This window comes from Hypanus sabinus, chromosome 27 (assembly GCF_030144855.1).
Source record: "Hypanus sabinus isolate sHypSab1 chromosome 27, sHypSab1.hap1, whole genome shotgun sequence".
In the NCBI taxonomy this organism is placed as follows: domain Eukaryota; kingdom Metazoa; phylum Chordata; class Chondrichthyes; order Myliobatiformes; family Dasyatidae; genus Hypanus; species Hypanus sabinus.
This window is the reverse complement of record NC_082732.1, coordinates 9,012,509-9,031,560: the sequence shown is the minus strand read 5'-3', so window position 1 is coordinate 9,031,560 and position 19,052 is coordinate 9,012,509. Positions and strand designations below refer to the sequence as shown.

Sequence of the window (19,052 nt, the reverse complement as noted above, 5' to 3'; positions counted from 1 at the left end):
GAAATTTGTTTACTTGTTGTCTTTGCGTAAGCAATACAATGCAATGCATAATAATAATAAAAACTGAATTACAGTAAGTATATGTGCTTGTGTGTGGGTGTGTAAATATGGTTAAATTAAGTAAGTACAAAAAAAGTTATGATGTAGTGTTCATAGGTTCCATGTCCAATCAGGGTGCAAAGATCTTGCCTCAGCATGCCAACTAGCTGATATATCTCACTCCTGTATGCCTTCTCATAATCACCTGAAATTCTGCCAACAATAATTATGTCATCCGTGAATTTATACATGCCATTTGAGCTGTGCCAAGCCACACACAGTCATGGGTATAGAGAGCCCAACATCTAGTGTTAAAATAAAATCTGTATATCCCTTGGTTTCCCCTTCCTGGGAGCAGTATTTTGTACAGATGATGAAAAGCAGAATCAGATATAGAAATCATGGCTGTACAGAAAATGCTGGGTCAATCAAGCTGCTTATTGCATTGCCAAGATTTCCATCTGTTGCTTATAAAAATGCCAAAGGCTTTTTGTTTTCAGATTGTCAAATTATGAAGCACAACTACAATAGTCAGGTCACGTCATACAAATACCTGATGAATGAATGCCAAAAGATATCCTTTTTAGCACATTAAAAACTGGAAATCAATTGGCAGTTGACATTAAAGGGATGTAGAAGCAAAATCTTATTAAAGGTAACAAATGGGACCAGCTCAGGAAGACACCTTGGTAGATATGGACCAGTTCAAACAAAGAACCCCTTTAAGGACTTAGAACACTACAGCATAGTAGAGGTCCTATGGTCCACAACATTATGCCGACCTTTTAACTTACTCTGAGATCAATCTACCACTTTCCTCCTACATTTACATGTTCCTGTGTTGTTTTACACCATTACCCTGGAGCAGGCCCAAGGAGATGTTCCTAACCAGTAACTTTTCATCCCACATAAGAAAGCTGGGAGAAAACTTGCACATTACTTTTCCAAACCTGGATGTCAGTGCCAGTTGAAGGAAACTCTTCTGTGGCATCCTGACATGGCGTTGTGAGAATCATGAACAGCTCTCTTCAACCCTCGCAGAGCTTAGCAGAAACTATGATATGGTTCCAGCTATCTTCTTAAATATTGTACAGATACCAAAAGTTAAAATTGTCGGCATATGATGGTCGGGTCAGATGGTGTAAAAGTCACATCAAGGCCTTACCTGCCTATATTGTTACCTTTTGTCCTACATTTGGTTTTCAACATTTCTTGGAAATTTCAGCTTATTGAAGGAACCCAACACTTGGTCCTGGCCTTGATACTCTTGAGGCAAAAGTTCAATGCTGTAGTCACAAAAATCTTCAGGCTGATTCCTCAACTGAGATAATCCTTATTACTTTAAATGGTGTAGCTTTCTTTGTTAAAACATCAGATGAGAACTTTGTACATTTTGCACAGCATCAGTGCACAAAGACTCTAAATGTTCTATTCCTTTGGAATACAGAACTTGTTGAAAATGAACATTAAATCTGTGACTATGTGGAAAATAGGAAGGATAGGTTAACAGCCTAGAATAGATTAATTTGCACAAATCCAAGTCACCTTTTTTCCTTCTTTCTTAGCAACCTAAGCTGCTATATTTCCAGCTATTTGGAGAATTTGTTTCAGGTTTTTTCCTTCTGTTTGACTGCCTCAAATAATTGGATACCAGATTCTCCAGCTCACAGTAAATGAGAGGCCTTCACCTTTTATAAAGTACATAAAAATTAAAAGAGGAAACACTACTTCTGAATACAGTATCAAATATTCATGAACAAAGCCTCTATTACTTGGGGCATGAGTCAGCAGACTGGATGCCAAATAGACTTCATGGTGCTCTGATCTTCATTACCTGCAAACAAGTTGAATAAGCTGGAAACATGGTGAATAAACAGAATTGTTTGAGTTCCAGAGACAGAAGATTCGAGTTAATTGGGCTATCGATTAATCAGGGCAGCCGCTTATATGGAATAACTCTTAAAGAACTATAAGTAATCAAGAACGTAGCTGGGATCCCATTCACTTATTTGGGACATTATATTGCTCAATTGGGACAGGAGACTGTTTCTGAACGATTTCTAACTGTTGTGAATCATGTGCAATTGTGTTTATGTTCAAAAAGCAGGGATTTTTGTCACTGATATTTGATAAGAAATAAGCAGTAGGACAATTCTGTTCAAAACAGTTTTTCTCACTGTGGGTTCAAGCATTCTGGCTTGGAAATGCCAGAAGTGGCTGAGAGCAATAAGTAAACAATTTGACTACTTTCACAAGTTATGAACTATGAAGAATTTGAACATATTGACAATCATCGTGAATGTTACAATCAAAATGAAGATTTAGAGGATGCAAAATGCAAGATTTGTTTGAAAGCATTGTATGAAGAAAGTTCATTATCTGCACTGATTTCGTTTATTTAGAGTCAAAAGAACTTGGTGACATACATTGGATGAATTACTTTGTTGATAATTATTAGAAACTAATACAGTTTTAGTGTACTGTAGTAGTATTGGTAGTGTTCTAATTGGTTCTGTATTTCATTTAAATACATAATTGTTGCATAGCTAAATAGTAGTTTGTCTTTTTTATACCTTTTCAACTATTTCTGTGAACTTCAGCTAATTGAGGCAGCCACATAATTGGGCCAAAATGTACTGGTCCCAATGCGTCCCAGTTAATCGGAATCCACTGTATTGAGAACACTATCCAGCTTAACATAAAGCAACTATCAAAACATTGATCTGTGGCTTGATATAAAAGAATATGGGCTTACAACAGGAGAAAAACCATCCAGTTAGCATTTGTGGTCTCATTGAGTATTCAGTCAGGATGTACACTTGACTGTTATAAAGTTTGTGTTGGAGACAGTATTCTGAAATCTTTTCTTCTGACAATCACCTGATTCTAACTTCTGCTATTTTTCATTGGGTACTCTCAATGTGAATGGGAAAATAAGTGCAAGTTATTTATGTCTAAATAATGATATGGATCTATCAGCATGATCAGCATAATGGTGATCTACTGAGGAAAAAGGAAGATTGTTGAAATGGAGTGCAAGGGGTTTCAACCTGCATTTAACTGCTCTCAAACATAGGAGTTGGTTGATGTCCTTTCTATAGATATCCAGAAGCCATTTGATTTTTTTTTTGTATCAAAGATTATTACAGAAAATTAAAACTTGTGGGGTCAGAGGAACAGATTGATGTGGTTAGAAGACTGACTGGGTAACAAGAGGAAGAGAGATGTACTAAATGAGTTGGGATGATAACAGTAGGTACTCCAAGGTTCTGTTTTTTTATAATTTTTTTTTATAATTTATACAAATGACATGGATGACAGCATCTAAGACCTGGTTCTTAAATTTGCCGATCAGAAACCTTAACTTGTTGTAAGATCATGGTGCACGTGGATGCATTGGCCTCTATGAAACCAACCAAAGGTGTTACTGCCTTTTTAAAAAAATGTCTTTTTTACAAACACAAGATACTACTGGACTATAAGAACTTAAAAAAAAACAGGTTTACCCAATCAGCTAGTTGTTGATTGGTGGAGGAGCTGGAATTGGTGCCTGATACAGAGAGGCTTGGAATCAATGTGCGAAGGTGGTGTGCATTCTAACAGCGCGTGGTTGTCTTAATCACTTTTCCTGTACTTGCAAGACCCTGTTGGACATTGGTAATGTCAAAGCTGCAAGTCCATCTCGCTGGTTCATTGGCAGGACTGGCGGCAGGGGAGCTGTGTGGCCACGGTCATAGCGCTGACTCAAACTCTTGCCGTGTTGTCGCCCATTTGCAGCGCCCGGGAGAGAGGTGTTGGATTTGGTGCAGGAGGTGGTGTGGTGAGGTGTCCGTCTGGGCATTGGTGCTGCTCTCTGGTGTTGGCTCTTTGGAAAATAAGCTGGAAGATCAGCTGCAGACCGCTGTGGAATGGCTCTTGCCGACACTTACATGCACTCAGGGACTTGGGCTTTATTACATTTTTTGTTTAATTTTATGTTTATTGCTATCTTATATGTGACTTGTGCCGTGCATGACTGTTGGTACTGTGGTTTGCACCATAACCCCAGAGGAACACTGTTTTATTCGGCTGTATTCGTGGGCATTCATGTATGTTTGAATGACAATTAAACTTTAATGTGAGAGGTATGTTAAGAAGAGGACGTACAGAGGTTTCAAAGAAATATAACACGCTGGCACAACTATTAAAGCAGCTTCCTAACAGCATCAGAAACCCGGGTTCAATCCTGGCCTCCGGTGCTGTCTGTGTGGAGTTCAGAAATGACCGTGTGGATTTTTTCTGGGCATTCCGGTTTCTTGTGTGCAGCATGTTAGCAGCTTAGTTGGCAGCAGTGGTGGAATGGGTGAGCAACTTGAAGTTTCTGGGCTTCAGCGTTTCAGAGAATCTATCCTAGACCCAACACATTGATCTGATCACAATGAAGGCGCATCAGCAGCTCTACTTCATTAGGAATTTGAGGAGATTTGGCACGTCACAGAAGACTCATACAAGTTTCCATAAAAATACAGTAGAGAGCAATCTGAGAGGTTACATCACAGCCTGGTACGAAAGTTTCAGTATAAGAGGTTGCAGAGTGTCATAGACTCAGCCAGTTCCATCATGGGCACAATCTCCCTCTTTTGAGGACATCTTCAAGAGGCGGTGCCTCCAGAAGATTACACCTATCATTAAAGACTCTCACTGTCCGGGACATGCCCTCTACATGCCCTCCATCAAGGAAAGGTACAGGAGCCAGAAAACCTGCTCACAACCTTTTAAGAACAGCTTCTTCCCCTCCGCCAAGAGATTTCTGAGCAGTCAATTAACATTGACACTACCCCATTGGCACTTTTTTTTTAACTCGCAGTAATTTTTATGTCTTGCACTGTACTCTGTTGCAAACAACAAAGTTATGGCATGTGTCAGTGATAATAAACCCAATTCTGATTCCACTTTAATTACCTCAAGATGGAACACAGAATCTGAGGGAGCAAATGAAAGATGGAATTAATATAGGATTAGCCTAAGAGGCTGTTTAATTTTTAGTGTGGAATCTGTGGGTTGAAGGGCCTGTCTCCATGTTGCATCTCTCTATGATTCTGAGGTAAGTGATCTGGCAAATGGGACATAATGCAGGAAAACGTCCAAGTGTCCTTTTTGGGGAAGCAAAGACACACATTATCTAAATGGTGCAAGATTGCTGAGCTCTGAGGTGGAAAGGGAACTGGGTGTCCCTGATCCATCATTCACCAAAACTATTGTGCAGTCATAGCAAGTGATCGGAAAGGCATTCAGAATGTCATTGCTGGAGACACGTGGGAGTGCAGATGCTGGGATCTGAAGCAAAAAATGAACTGCTAGAGGAACTCAGCACACCAGGCAGCATTTATGGAGGGAAACGGACAGTCGATGTTTCAGGTTGAGACCCTTTATCTAGACTGAAAGGATAGAGGAGAGATACCCAGTTTAAAGATCTGACAGAGCAGGGAGGGACAAGAGTTGACAAGTGATAGGTGGATAATGGTAAGGAGGATTTTATTTTTAGGAATAAGGAAATGGTTATAATGATTGGGAATTTTAGTAACAGCACTTCTGGAATACTGTGTATAGTATTGTCTCATATTTAGGGAAAGATATTAATGCCCCAGGAACAGTTCAGAGAATATTGGCTGAACTTGTAATAAACGGGTTCTCTTCTGAGGAAAGAGTGGATGGCTTTGTTGTATATCCACTGGACTTTGGAAGGTAAACAGGTTTGCTTGAAGACCCTGCTGGGTGTGAAATCAAGTTTAAAGGTAAGGGGCTACCATTTAAGGCATGTGGGATTAAAAATTATCGCAGATGGGCATGAGTATTTGGAATTCACTTACTCAAAGTGTCTTTAAATATTTTTAAGGCAGTGATAGGTTCCTGCCAAGCAAGGTGGTGAAAAGTTATACAGGCTAAGTGTAAAGTTTAGACTAGCTGGGATTAGCCATGATTTCATTGAATGATTTACTCCTGCCGCTGATTCACAGGTTCGTAGGGATGGATATGTGGAATCGGTAAAAGGTTCACCAAAAGGCTTCAGATAAAAGCTTGCATTTACATGGCATCCATGGTGATTCTAGCTTGGCCCAGTTGGTATACAGCTAATCGTTTATGCTGCAAGTGCAGGTACAGTTGTGTGAGCAATAGATTAAATGTAGTTACCAACATTGATGTATTAATTGTATTTGGTTAGTAGGTCTCTGCTGGACATTTGGAATATGCAATTTTCTGATTCAAATTGTTTAAAGTTAAAGTCTTTCCACTATTAATTCATGTACAATGAATTTAGAGAAGTTGTTAAATTAGTGGTCTGTGATCTCATCAGTTATCAAAGCAAGCCTATAGGAAAGGCCTTTTTTATTGTGTGAACTATTCATCTGCTTTAAAATGCCATGTGGCACAAATTAAGGGAGTATTTTAAGGCATTTTGGTAGATTACATGGAAGTGAAGGAGGCTGTTTTGCTTATTCTATTGCAGAATGAGCTCTTCCTTTTAATTCAATTTCATTGCTCTCTCTGTGTAATCTTTCTGTTCATCTTCAACTGTTACACAAAAGGGACTGCAGCTGCTGGAACTCTGGAGCAACACTCTCAAAATGCTGAAGGGACTCAGCAGGTCAGATAACACCGATGGAGGAGGTGAATTGTCAGTGTTTCAGGCTGAGACCCTTCATCAGGACTAGAACGAAAAGGATCAGAGTCCAGCAACTACCTCTCTGCAACTTACCCTGTCACCAACGGGATCCCATCACTAGACACATCATCTCCTTTCCTCTTCTCCTGTCTCCATTTCCACAGGGATCCATCTCTCCATGACTCTCTTCTCCGTTCATCCCTTCTCTCTGATCCTCCTCCAAGGACTCATCCCTACAACCATGCTAAGTGTCACACTTGCCCCCTCACCATCATTCAGGGCCCTCAACAGTCATTCCAGGTGAAGCAATACTTCACATGTTAATCCATCAGTGTCATTTATTGGACCTGGTGCTCCTAGTCTGGCCTCCTCTATATCACTAAGACCCCGTGTCCATTGGGAGATCATTACATTGAAACCTGCACGTCATCTGTCATAACAGCCATTTTAATTCCACCTCCCATTCCCATACTACATGTCTATTCATGGCCTGCACTATTGCCAAGTTGAGATTAGGCACAGGTTACAGGAACAACACTTCATATTCAGTCTTAGTATCCTCCAACCTAACAGCATCACATTGATTTCTCTAACCATTCCCCACTGTGACACTCCCACTCCCTTTTGTTTTGCATTATCACTCTCGGCCCCTTTACGGCTTCTCCTTTCCCTCCCCTGCCCTCATACCCTCCACCAACACTTTCACCTTCCTCCCTCTGGTCCACCACCTTCTTCCCTTTATTCCATGGTCCACTGTCCTTTCCGATCAGATTCCACCCTCTTCCATCTCTTACCTCCCAGCTTCTTACATCATTGCTAACACACACACACACACTCACACTCACACTCACACTCACACTCTTTCCAGTCCTGATGAAAGATCGTAGCCCAAAATGACTTTGGTTCATTTCCCTCTATAGATGCTGCTTGATCTGCTGAGTTTCTCCAGTGTGTATTTCTTCAATTTTTATCTAATATCCTGTAAAGTGTCATAGTTATCCAGCAACTAAAGCCATCGATGATACAGTGTTATATATTCTAATTTATCTTTTGCTGAGGTTTGTAGTGGGAATACTTGGATAAATATACTTGCAGTGATCAATACTGAAAATATGGAGCCAAATATTTCTACAAATCTAGCTACTAATTTTGTTTATTCCTTTGCAGAAAAGTGAAAGTTCTTTATGGTGGAACCGACCTGTTTGACTACGAAGTAAGACGAACATTTAAGAATGACATGTTGCTGGCTTTTATTAGCAGTGGATGTATAGCAGTCCTGGTGTACATTCTTACCTCATTTTCAGGTTAGTGCTGCTACCACTTTAAACCGTTACAATTTTTTCTTGCAGTCTGCATTGCTACTATTCCCCTGCCCTTGCCAGTGCCGTACAAACAGTGGCTCCTAATTGATAGTTAGCACTACAGGATTCTTCTGTCTTGAACTTTGCCCTATTCCCTTGCAGGCAAAGTTAGCCTTTCTTATCCAGGTAACCTTCTGTCCTTTGCACAGTTTTCACCAGCTCATAATTTTCCTTTTCTTTCTCTGTATTTTCTTTTCCAATATTTTTATATAAAAGGTCAAAAAAGATTTTAAAAACTACCAATTACATTATATCTGTTCATAACAACAATCACATTATCCCGTATTCATATAAGTTAATCAATAGTTATATTGAAATATACCAATTTATTACAAAAAAAAGAATCTAACCCCTACCGAGACCGAAGCTGTTCATTAAGGAGAAAAGAAGGTAAACTACCTTCTCATATAATTAAAATTAATTATAGCCAACATCTGAGTTTAAACGACGAATTGAAGGTTTTGAAAATAATTCAGAAAAGGTCCCCAAATTGTTTGAAAGTCTTGACAAGATTCAGCAATTCAACAACGAATCTTCTCTAAATCTAAGCATGACATACCGTCACATAGCCATTGAGCATGAGCAGGAGGAAAAACATCTTTCCATTTAAACAAAGGGATCCTCCTCGCTAAATGAGAGCTAAAGGCCAAAATATGTAAATCAGATGCCTTCAGCTTAATACAACAATAGGGCCATCAGAGGGTTAGGCTTAAAACTGACTTTAAAAAGTAAGGAAAAACGTTGAAAAACTTACTTCCAATATTTTTCAAGATTCGGACAAGTCAAAAACGTAAGAATTAATGAAGCTTCTCCATTATTGCATCTGTCACAGTAGGGAGATATATCTGAATAAAAATGAGATAGCTTAGCCGTAGTCATATGAGCTCTATGTACCACCTAAAATTGTATGAGCGAATGACAAGCACATAGCAATGAAGTATTAACCAGTTTAAAAATTTCATTCCAAGTTTCCTCAGATATTGATGTCTGTAAATCTTGTTCCCAGAGATTCTTAATTTTGTCTGAAGGAACATTCCTCGTCTCCAGTAACATACCATAAATATTAGATATTGAACCATTATGAAAAGGTGTCAAACTAAAAATTACGTCTAGTAAGTTCTTATCTGAGCTTATAGGAAATGAACGTAATTGAGATCTTAAGAAGTCTCTGATTTGTAAATATCCAAAAAAGTGAGTTTTGGGTAAACTATATTTATCTGACAATTGCTCAAATGAAAAAAGGTTTCCTTCAACAAACAGATCCCAAAAACATTTAATATCCAACCTGTCCCATTCCTTAAAAACTGAATCAGTCATGGAGGGTTTAAAATGAATCAGAATAAATGGAACTTGAAAGGGAAAATTTCAATAAACCAAAGTGTTTTCTAAATTGCATCCAGATCTTCAGAGTATGTTTAACCATCTATGAAGCAGGTGGTGATGCTGGAGCTGACAGTCCCATGGGAAGATCGCTTGGAAGAGGCCTTTGAAAGGAAGCTCTCCAAGTACGCAGGACTGGTCAGCATCTGCCAGCAGGCTGGATGGAGAGCGAGGTGTCTCCCAGTGGAGGTTGGTTGTAGGGGATTCACAGCCTGTTCCTTAGCCAGCGCCCCACAGCACAGATGCGGCAGACAGGGCCTCAAGGTGGCTGTGGCTCAGGAGAGGGGAGCCATGGAGTCATGTGTAGCTAGCCACCTGGACACAAGCTGGGGTCTGATCAGCCCCGGCTGGGTCACCTGCAGAAGGGTGTTTGATGTTGAAAAACCTGAAACACCCGATGATTCCAGGAACATCACTGATGATGTGTCCAGAAGCATCAGTAGATGTATGCACACAACTACTAAATTATCAGTTAGTTTACTTACAGATAAAGGAAGTGAGGATCCAAGAAGAGAAATAATAGAAAATTTATTAACAGAGTTAGCTTCTAAAGAAACCCATACTGGACAATCTACACGATTAATATAATATAGACAAAACATAAGATATCGTACAGTAACTGCCCAATAATAAAACCTAAAATTAGGTAAGGCTAAACCTCCAGACTTTTTATATTTTTGAAGATGAACTTTATTTAAATGAGGACATTTACTTTTCCATATATAAGAGGATAAAATAGAATCAAGAGAGTCAAAAATGATTTTGGAATAAAAACGGCTAAAACCTGAAAAAGATATATAAATTTAAGTAGAATATTTATTTTCTTACTTTCACTGTATTTTGATTGGTCAAGATTGTAAAACCAGGCCACAAGTGTGAGCAAGGTCTATAGCCTTTAAGTGGCAAAGCCAAATATAAACAAATTCAACTAATAAATACAGCTAATTAATTTGGGGGGTAAAAGGGCTGTATTTGCAACATGTAGGAACTTGTAAACCCCACTGCGGACAATTGGCTGCTCAAAGGACTTTCAATAGTATACATGTTGGCTGTTCAAGCTGAAGTCCAAGTCTGAACACGGTAATATGTCAGGTAGGGGAAGAATGACTTGGAAACAACATTATAGGAGACAGTCAAACTGTTTAACTACAGGATGTTGTGACTACAGAAAATGCAGGTAGAGGGATCGAGAGGGTAGTTCTGGAAAATCCTCAGCCCTTACCCTTGTCTAACCAGTATGATGTTCTCGATCCTTGTGTGGATGAAGATAATGAGTGCAGGGAGGATGTGCAAACTCCACAGAGCATCATGGTATGGAGAGCCATTCAAGTGGGACAGGAAAGAGAAATATAGTGGTGATAGGATACAGCATAGTTGAATGGATACTTTTCTCTGCAACAAAAGTAGAAAGCCCTATAGGCTGTGTTGCCTACTCCATATTGGATTTAAGGGTTCTAATTCATAGGACCCTTACTAGTGGGGAAGGAAGACTGGTCCAGTTGGATGACTGCCCTTTTGAATTGTGCTGGGACCAGTTTTCGGTAAATCACATATGTTGAGAACAGGCCAAATGGGAAAAGGAGGTGGTGTGATATGGTTAAACAAGGTACCAGAATGGTTTTGAACCATGATATAAAGGCAGTGGGTAATTGTATTGAACCTGTCTGGGTTGAAATTGTAAATAGCAGGGCAGGGGGTAGGTGGGTGAGAGTAGTCTATGGACCTGCAAAAGTGACCTCTTGATAGGTTAGAGCATAAATAGGGAAATATCAGGGGCCAGTTTGAAGGGGGCTACAAGTAACATGGGAGATCTTAATCTATTTATTAATTGGATGAACCCAACTGGCAATTGTATCATATAAGAAAATTATGGCATGCATCTGGGATTATTTCATCAAGCAGTTTACTGCAGAACTGGGAGTAGGTTATTTTAGATTTGATCTTATATACTGTAATGAGAAATGGATTAGTGACCATAATACAATAGAATAACAAATGCAGTATGAGGATAAACACCAATGGTCCACAAAAAGTATCCTCAGTTTAGAGAATCACTAGTAGATACTGAAACGGCTGGTCGGTTCTGCTCAGCAAGAGTTTATCCCAAACAAAACAAGGGATTCCATGAGAAAGAAGCAAATCCATGGTAACAAATGAAGTAAAGAAATTGAACTAGAAGGTCGAATATGCAGAGTGACTTGGGTTAATGGTAGACCAGAAGACTGGGAAGTTTTTAAGATCTGGCAACACAAGACTAAAAGGCTCCCAAGAAGGAGGAAAGTGAATTTTGAAAAAAAAATTGCGCATAATATAAAAACAAACATAAACATTTCTATGGATATATAAAAAGACAGCAGCTGAGGAAAATGTGCAATTTCTAGAAAATAAGGTTGGTGAATTAATAACATAAAGCAAAGAAGGAGCTGATATGTTGAATATATATTGCACCAGTTTTCAGGTGGAATAGGTGAATTTGCAAAGCTCCTTATTTCAGAGAATAAAGTGTTGGAGACACTCACAACATTAAAAACAGACAGGACACCAGGACCCGATGGAGTTTTAATTGCAAATGGCCACAGAGATAGGCAATTTATTGGTTGAAATTTCTCATAGCTTGTTAAACTCTGGGACAGTGTCAGAAAATTGAAAAATTGCCAATGTTTATTTGAAAAGAAGAAAGACAGAAGGCAGGCTACTGGCCAGTTAGTTTAACAGCTATTATTGGCAAGATGCTAGAGTCAATAATCAAAGAGAAAATAACTAATCATTTGGGAAAGCCGAATATAATTAAATATGGTCAACATGGTTTTATGAAAAGTAAATACGTTCGAGATACCAGCTCAAATTTTATGAGAATGTAACTGAGGGAGATGATAGAACGGAACCTGTAGGTGTAGTGTATTCCAAAATATGTTTGAAAGTGTGCCACATTGAATAAATTAAAAGCCTGTGGTATCAGAAGAAGTATGTTAGAATGGATTGAAAATTGGTTGGAATGTGACCATTAGAAGCATTTAAAGTGGAGGTGGATAAAAAAACTTAATAGGTTGTGAAATAGGGGTGTATGGAGAAATGGCACAGAAGAGTTGAGGCCAGCATAGTTCACCCATGACCACATGAAATGATGAGGCAGGCTTGAAGGGCCTGAAGACCTACTTCTGCTCCTATTTTGCTCTGTCTTTGACATTTGTGTTTTGTGCTCTTCCTGTCTTAAACACTGGAACAGCCTCCTTTGACCTTTGTACCTATCACTTTGTGCCCTGTTCTAATTGACACTCGAATTTCATCCAGTTATACGAACATGTTATATAATTCAATTGTTGTTGAAATCTTGGATGGAGTCATAGATCCTGCAAAGAAATGCACACATTAGTTCCTTCACTCCTCATATTTTGGAGCTTCTATATACAAGGTCATCTATTTCAAATACTTTGCTTAAGGAACCAGCACATGATTTTAAATTGAAAGTAAATTTGTTCTCAAAGTACTTATATTTCACCATATACAATCATGAGATTTATTTCCTTGCAGGCATACTTGATAAATCCAATAAACCTAATAGAATCTATGAAAGACCGCAGCAACTGGGCATACTTAAAGACAAAAACTGTGCAAAAACAAGAAGAAATAATAACAATAATACATTCCAACCACACATAAAACACAGAAATCAAAAAGAGAAAAATACCAGAAATATGTTGAATTAAAAAAGGAAATTGAAAGACTATGGAACAGAGCATACATTGTCCCTACAGTAATATCTACAATTGGTATCATCCCAAAGTCACTACACAATAGCATTAAACAATTAGGGCTACACAGTAGTATCTATGTAAATCGTCAGAAATCTATAATACTAAAACACCACTAGAATAGTCTGAAATTTCCTGACAATTGAGAAATGAGTGAACTTGGCAAGGCCTATACCTTAGGTTTTACCAACTTGAGCTGAGAGGAAAAAATAAATAAATAAGCAATAAGTATGGAGAACATGAGATGAAGAATCCATGAAAGTGAGTCCATAGGTCGAAGGAACATTTCAGTGATGGGGCTATATTGCAAGATATCTCCACTTAACTGAACTCTCACCCCTCAGATTTTATGTCAGTAGACAATGGACAATAGACAATAGGTGCAGGAGTAGGCCATTTGGCCCTTCAAGCCAGCACCACCATTCACTGTGATCATGGCTGATCATCTACAATCAGTACCCCGTTCCTGCCTTCTCCCTATATCCCTTGACTCCACTATCTTTAAGAGCCCTATCTAACTCTTTCTTGTAAGCACCCAGAGAATTGGCCTCCACTGCCTTCTGAGGCAGAGCATTCCACAGATCCACAACTCTCTAGGTGAAAGAGTTTTTCCTCAACTCCGTTCTAAATGGTCTATCCCTTATTCTTAAACTGTGGCCTCTGGTTCTGGACTCGCCCAACATCGGGGACATGTTTCCTGCCTCTAGCGTGTCTAATCCCTTAATAATCTTATATGTTTCAATCAGATCCCCTCTCATCCTTCTAAATTCCAGTGTATACAAGCCCAGTCACTCCAATCAATAGACAATAGGTGCAGAAGTAGACCATTCGGCCCCTCGAGTCTGCACCGCCATTCTGAGATCATGGCTGATCATTCACTATCAATACCCAGTCCCTGCCTTGTCCCCATATCCCTTGATTCCCCTATCCATCAGATACCTATCTAGCTCCTTCTTGAAAGCATCCAGAGAATTGGCCTCCACCGTCTTCCGAGGCAGTGCATTCCACACCTCCACAACTCTCTGGGAGAAGAAGCTCTTCCTCAACTCTGTTTTAAATAACTGACCTCTTATTCTCAATCCATGCCCTCTGGTACTGGACTCTCCCAACATCTGGAACATATTTCCTGCCTCAATCCTATCAAATCCTTTAATTATCTTAAACGTTTCAATCAGATCCCCTCTCAATCTCCTCAATTCCAGCATGTACAAGCCCAATCTCTCCAATCTCTCTGCGTAAGACAGCCCTGCGCCATCCCAGGAATCAACCTAGTGAATCTACGCAGCACTTCCTCAATAGTAAGAATGTGCTTCCTCGAATTTGGAGACCAAAACTGCACACAATACTCCAGGTATTGCCTCACCAGGGCCCTGTACAACTGCAGAAGGACCTTTTTGCTCCTATACTCAACTCCCCTTGTTATGAAGGCCAACATGCCATTAGCTTTCTTCACTGCCTACTGTACCTGCATGCTTACTTTCAGTGATTGATGAACAAGGACATCTAGATCTCGTTGTATTCCCCTTTTCCTTGCTTGACACCATTCAGGTAGTAATCTGCCTTCCTGTTCTTGCCACCAAAGTGGATAACCTTGCATTTATCCACATTAAACTGCATCTGCCATGCATCTGTCCACTCACCCAACCTGTCCAAATCATCCTGCATTCTCATAACATCCTCTTCACATTTTTCACTGCCACCCAGCATTGTGTCATCTGCAAATTTGCTAATGTCCCTTTTAATCCCTTCATCTAAATCATTAATGTATATTGTAAACAGCTGTGGTCCCTGCACTGAGCCTTGTGGTACCCCACTAGTCACTACCTGCCATTCTGAAAAGGACCGGTTAATCCCTACTCTTTGCTTCCTGTCTGCCAACCAATTTTCTATCCATGTCAGTACCCTACCCCCAATACCATGTGCTCTAATTTTGCCCACTAATCTCCTATGTGGGACCTTATCAAAGGTGTTCTGAAAGTCCAGGTACACTTCTCCCTTGTCCATTTTCATAGTTACATCCTCAAAAAATTCCAGAAGTTTAGTCAAGCATGATTTCCCCTTTGTAAATCCATGCTGACTCAGACCGATCCTGTTACTGCTATCCAAATGTGCCGCTATTTCATCTTTTATAATTGACTCCAGCATCTTCCCCACCACTGATGTCAGGCTAATTGGTCTATAATTCCCTGTTTTCTCTCTCCCTCCTTTCTTAAAATGTGGGATAACATTAGCTACCCTCCAATCCACAGGAATCTACAGAACATTGGAAAATGATTACCAATGTGTCCATGATTTCTAGAGCCACCTCCTTAAGTACCCTGGAATGTTGACTGTCAGTCCCTGGGGATTTATCAGCCTTCAATCTCATCAGTCTATCCAACACCATTTTCTGCCCAATGTGAATTTCCTTCAGATCCTCCGTTACCCTAGGTCCTCTGGCCACTACTACAACTACGAGACTGCTTGTGTCTTCCTTAGTGAAGACAGATCCAAAGAACCTGTTCAACTCGTCTGCCATTTCCTTGTTCCCCATAATAAATTCACCCGTTTCTGTCTTCAAGTGCCCAACTTGGGTCTTAACTAATTTTTTCGTCTTCACATACCTGAAGAATCTTTTACTATCCTCCTTTATATTCTTGTCTAGCTTACCTTCGTACCTCATCTTTTCTCCCCATATTGCCTTTTTAGTTATCTTCTGTTGCTCTTTAAAAGTTTCCATTCCTCTGGCTTCCCACTCATCCTTGCTATGTTATACTTCTCTTTTATTTTTATACTGTCCTGAACTTCCCTTGTCAGCCATGGTCACCCCTTATTCCCCTTAGAATTTTTCTTCCTCTTTGTAATGAACTGATCCTGCACCTTCTGTACTATTTCCAGAAATACCTGCCATTGTTGTTCCACTGTCATCCCTGCTGGGGTATCTTTCTAGTTAACTTTGGCCAGCTCCTCACTCATGGCTCCATAGTCCCCTTTGTTCAACTGTAATACTGACACTTCCGATTTTCCCTTCTCCCTCTCAAATTGTAGGTTAAAACATATCATATTATGGTCATTACCTCTTAATGGCCCCTTTACCCCGAGTTCCCTTATCAAATCTGGTTTCAGTTGTAAAAGGCAGTGGTTGTTTATATCGCTTCTCTACCTTAGCAACTAATGTTTACACAAGAATAGGCCATTTAAATCCCTTCTTTCCAAAGCAATCAAAACACAGAACACACTCAGTCTTCTCATCACACGTGGCTAGCAAACCACACGCATCAGAGATGCTCTGCCCTTACAGTGTGAGAACTGTGAAACCCATTAGAATATATAAATAGCACAGACAGAATACTGACAGATTCTATAATATACTACCCACAAGTTGCTTCCACAGTAGTTCTCTCCTCCTTGTTCCATATAACTTCTCCAACACATCCATCTACTTCTGTCCAACACATATTTATCTAGTTTTCCCTTAAATGCACCAGATTTAATAATTCTAGTTATTCCATGTGCTTGTACTTCCTTAGCATTTTCTAACCACTTTCTGAGGAACAGAGTTTCTCGAGAAATAGAACACAGAACTGTATAACACATTAGGCAGCCCTTTGGCCCACAATATTGCATCGACCTATACAAAATCAATCTAAACCCACCTGCCTTCATAACCCATACCCTGCTATTTTTCATTCATCCATCTGCCTATCTAACATTCTTAAATATTCCTAAAATACCACAGCCTCAAACAGCACCCCAGCATTGGATTCCAGGCACTACCACTCTCTGTAAAAAAATTACCTCCGACGTCTCCACTAAACTTACATATACTCACCTTAAATTCATGTCCTTTGGTACTAGCCATTGCCACCCTAGGAAAAAGGTGCTGGCTTTCCATTTATGTTTCTTGTAATCTTATACAGCTCGATCAAGTCACCGCTCATCATCCTTTGCTTCAATGAGAAAAGTCCTAGCTCGCTCAAACACTCCACATAAGACATGTCTTCTAATCCATATGGCATCCTGGTAAATCTCTTTGCATCTTCTTTAAATCTTCCACATCCTTCCTATAATGAGGTAACCAGAACTGAACACAATATTCCAAGCGTGATCTAACCATGGTTTTATAGAGCTGCAACATAATCTTGCTGCTCTAGCCCTCAATCTCCCTACTAATGAAGGTTAATACGCCATTTGCCTTCTTAACCACCCTATTAGTTTATGTGGCAACTTTGAAGAATCTATGGACTTGGAGCCTAAGATCCCTCTGTTCCTCCACACCATTAAGAATTCTGTCATTAACCTTGTACTCTGCCATCAAGTTCAATATTCCAAAGTGCATCCCTTCACACTTTTCCCTATTGAACTCCATCTGCTGCTTCTCAGCACAGTTCTGATCCTGTCTATACCCTATTGAAACTTCTAACAACCTTCCACACTATCCACAACACCAACAACCTTTGTGTCATCTGCAAACTTACTAACCCATGCTTCCACTTCCTCACCCAAGTAATTTATATTTAAAAAATCACAAAGAGCATGGATTCTAGAAAAAAATCACCGCACAACACCACTGATAGTAAACCACCAGGCAGATTACACTCCATCCACTACCACCCTGTGGGAAATCATATTCAAAATCCATGCTGCCAGGTTCCCTTGGACCCCATGCCTCCCGACTTTCTTGATCAGCCTTCCAAGGGGATCCTTATCAAACGCTTTACTAAAAAACAAAAGCAGCACATTGACTGCTCTATCTTCATCAATTTGTTTTGCTAATGAATGGATGACAAGGTATGGTCATTACTGCTGATACCTTACTGACCCAAGGTGTAGACCCTTGCAGTATTGATCCTGACCCAAGGTGTAGACTTTTCATACCCTCCCTGTCATGCCATGGATTTCCCCCAGTGTTTTAGGTTCCTCCCTTGACCCAGACTTGTGCTAGTTGGTTAATTGTCTGCTATAGATTGGCCCTTGATATAAAGGTGGCAAAGAAAATCAAAGGAGAGGTGATAGTATGTGAAAGAGGGAGTAAATTGCAGGGTTACAAAAAAAAGTGTAGAGAGATGGGACTTCTGGAATCATGCCCTAATAAACTTCCATCTGTTATATAATCTCTTTGTGAACCTTAGTTTTTGTGCCAGCCATGTTTACCCTTTCAAATATTTCAATAAACTAAAGCTTTCGATCAGAACACCCTGTCAGTGTCAGGCTGACACAGGCAGGCACCTCCCTATCTCCACACAGCTAATAGGAGTCACCTGCTACTCATTTCCAATCCAGCACCTGCGGCGTATTTAAACCCAGCTCTCATTTAAACTCCTCCTTCTCTCATCAAACCAGCCAGCCTCAATCAATTGCTCTGAACCTTCAGTTACTGTGCTGTGTTAAGCATCTGTTCTCCCTTATTTTCTGTCCCCTCATTGCTGGTCATTTTGCTGTTTATTATTGCAGTGATGGCTCACTGCTAAATCATCTCTGCTGGTTTGCGTTTGAGTTGAGCCTCTTCTACAGTTCCTGACAGGATGGGTGAGCCAGCAATTGACCCAGTAGAGATTGAGTGGCCAAAGGAAGTTGTCCACTGACACGAGTATACAGTCCTGAAGCTGTGAAAAACTGCTGACCACCTGCTTGCCACTCTCAACCAACGCCCTGTCCCAGTGCAGCCAGTCATCCTCCCCCCTCAGAGCCCAGAGTCTGGTAGCCATAAGCATCAACGGATCCCCAACCCAATGATACAGCTTCCTCTTCCAATGCGTCTTGCACTTCAGGCTGCAGCCTCCTTTCTGCTCTACGAACAGAGCCAAGAGCCTTTGTCATCTCTTTCTTGACTGGGTGAGCTCTGAGTTGGGCTGCCACTAACTGGGACAATAGAACCTCCATCTGCAATGAGTATGA

The 19,052-nt window shown here is 40.1% G+C and overlaps 1 protein-coding gene across 13 annotated transcripts in view; it reads left to right on the top strand.

Moving 5' to 3' along the window:
- The window catches only part of disp3 (dispatched RND transporter family member 3), a 626,857-nt gene that overhangs the window by 380,666 nt on the left and 227,139 nt on the right, over positions 1–19,052 (top strand). For all 13 annotated transcript variants that reach the window (XM_059951724.1, XM_059951723.1, XM_059951719.1 and 10 more), the window contains one exon: positions 7,850–7,986. In XM_059951724.1, coding sequence (XP_059807707.1) covers positions 7,850–7,986 — 137 coding nt within the window. The remainder of the gene's footprint in view (positions 1–7,849; positions 7,987–19,052) is intronic.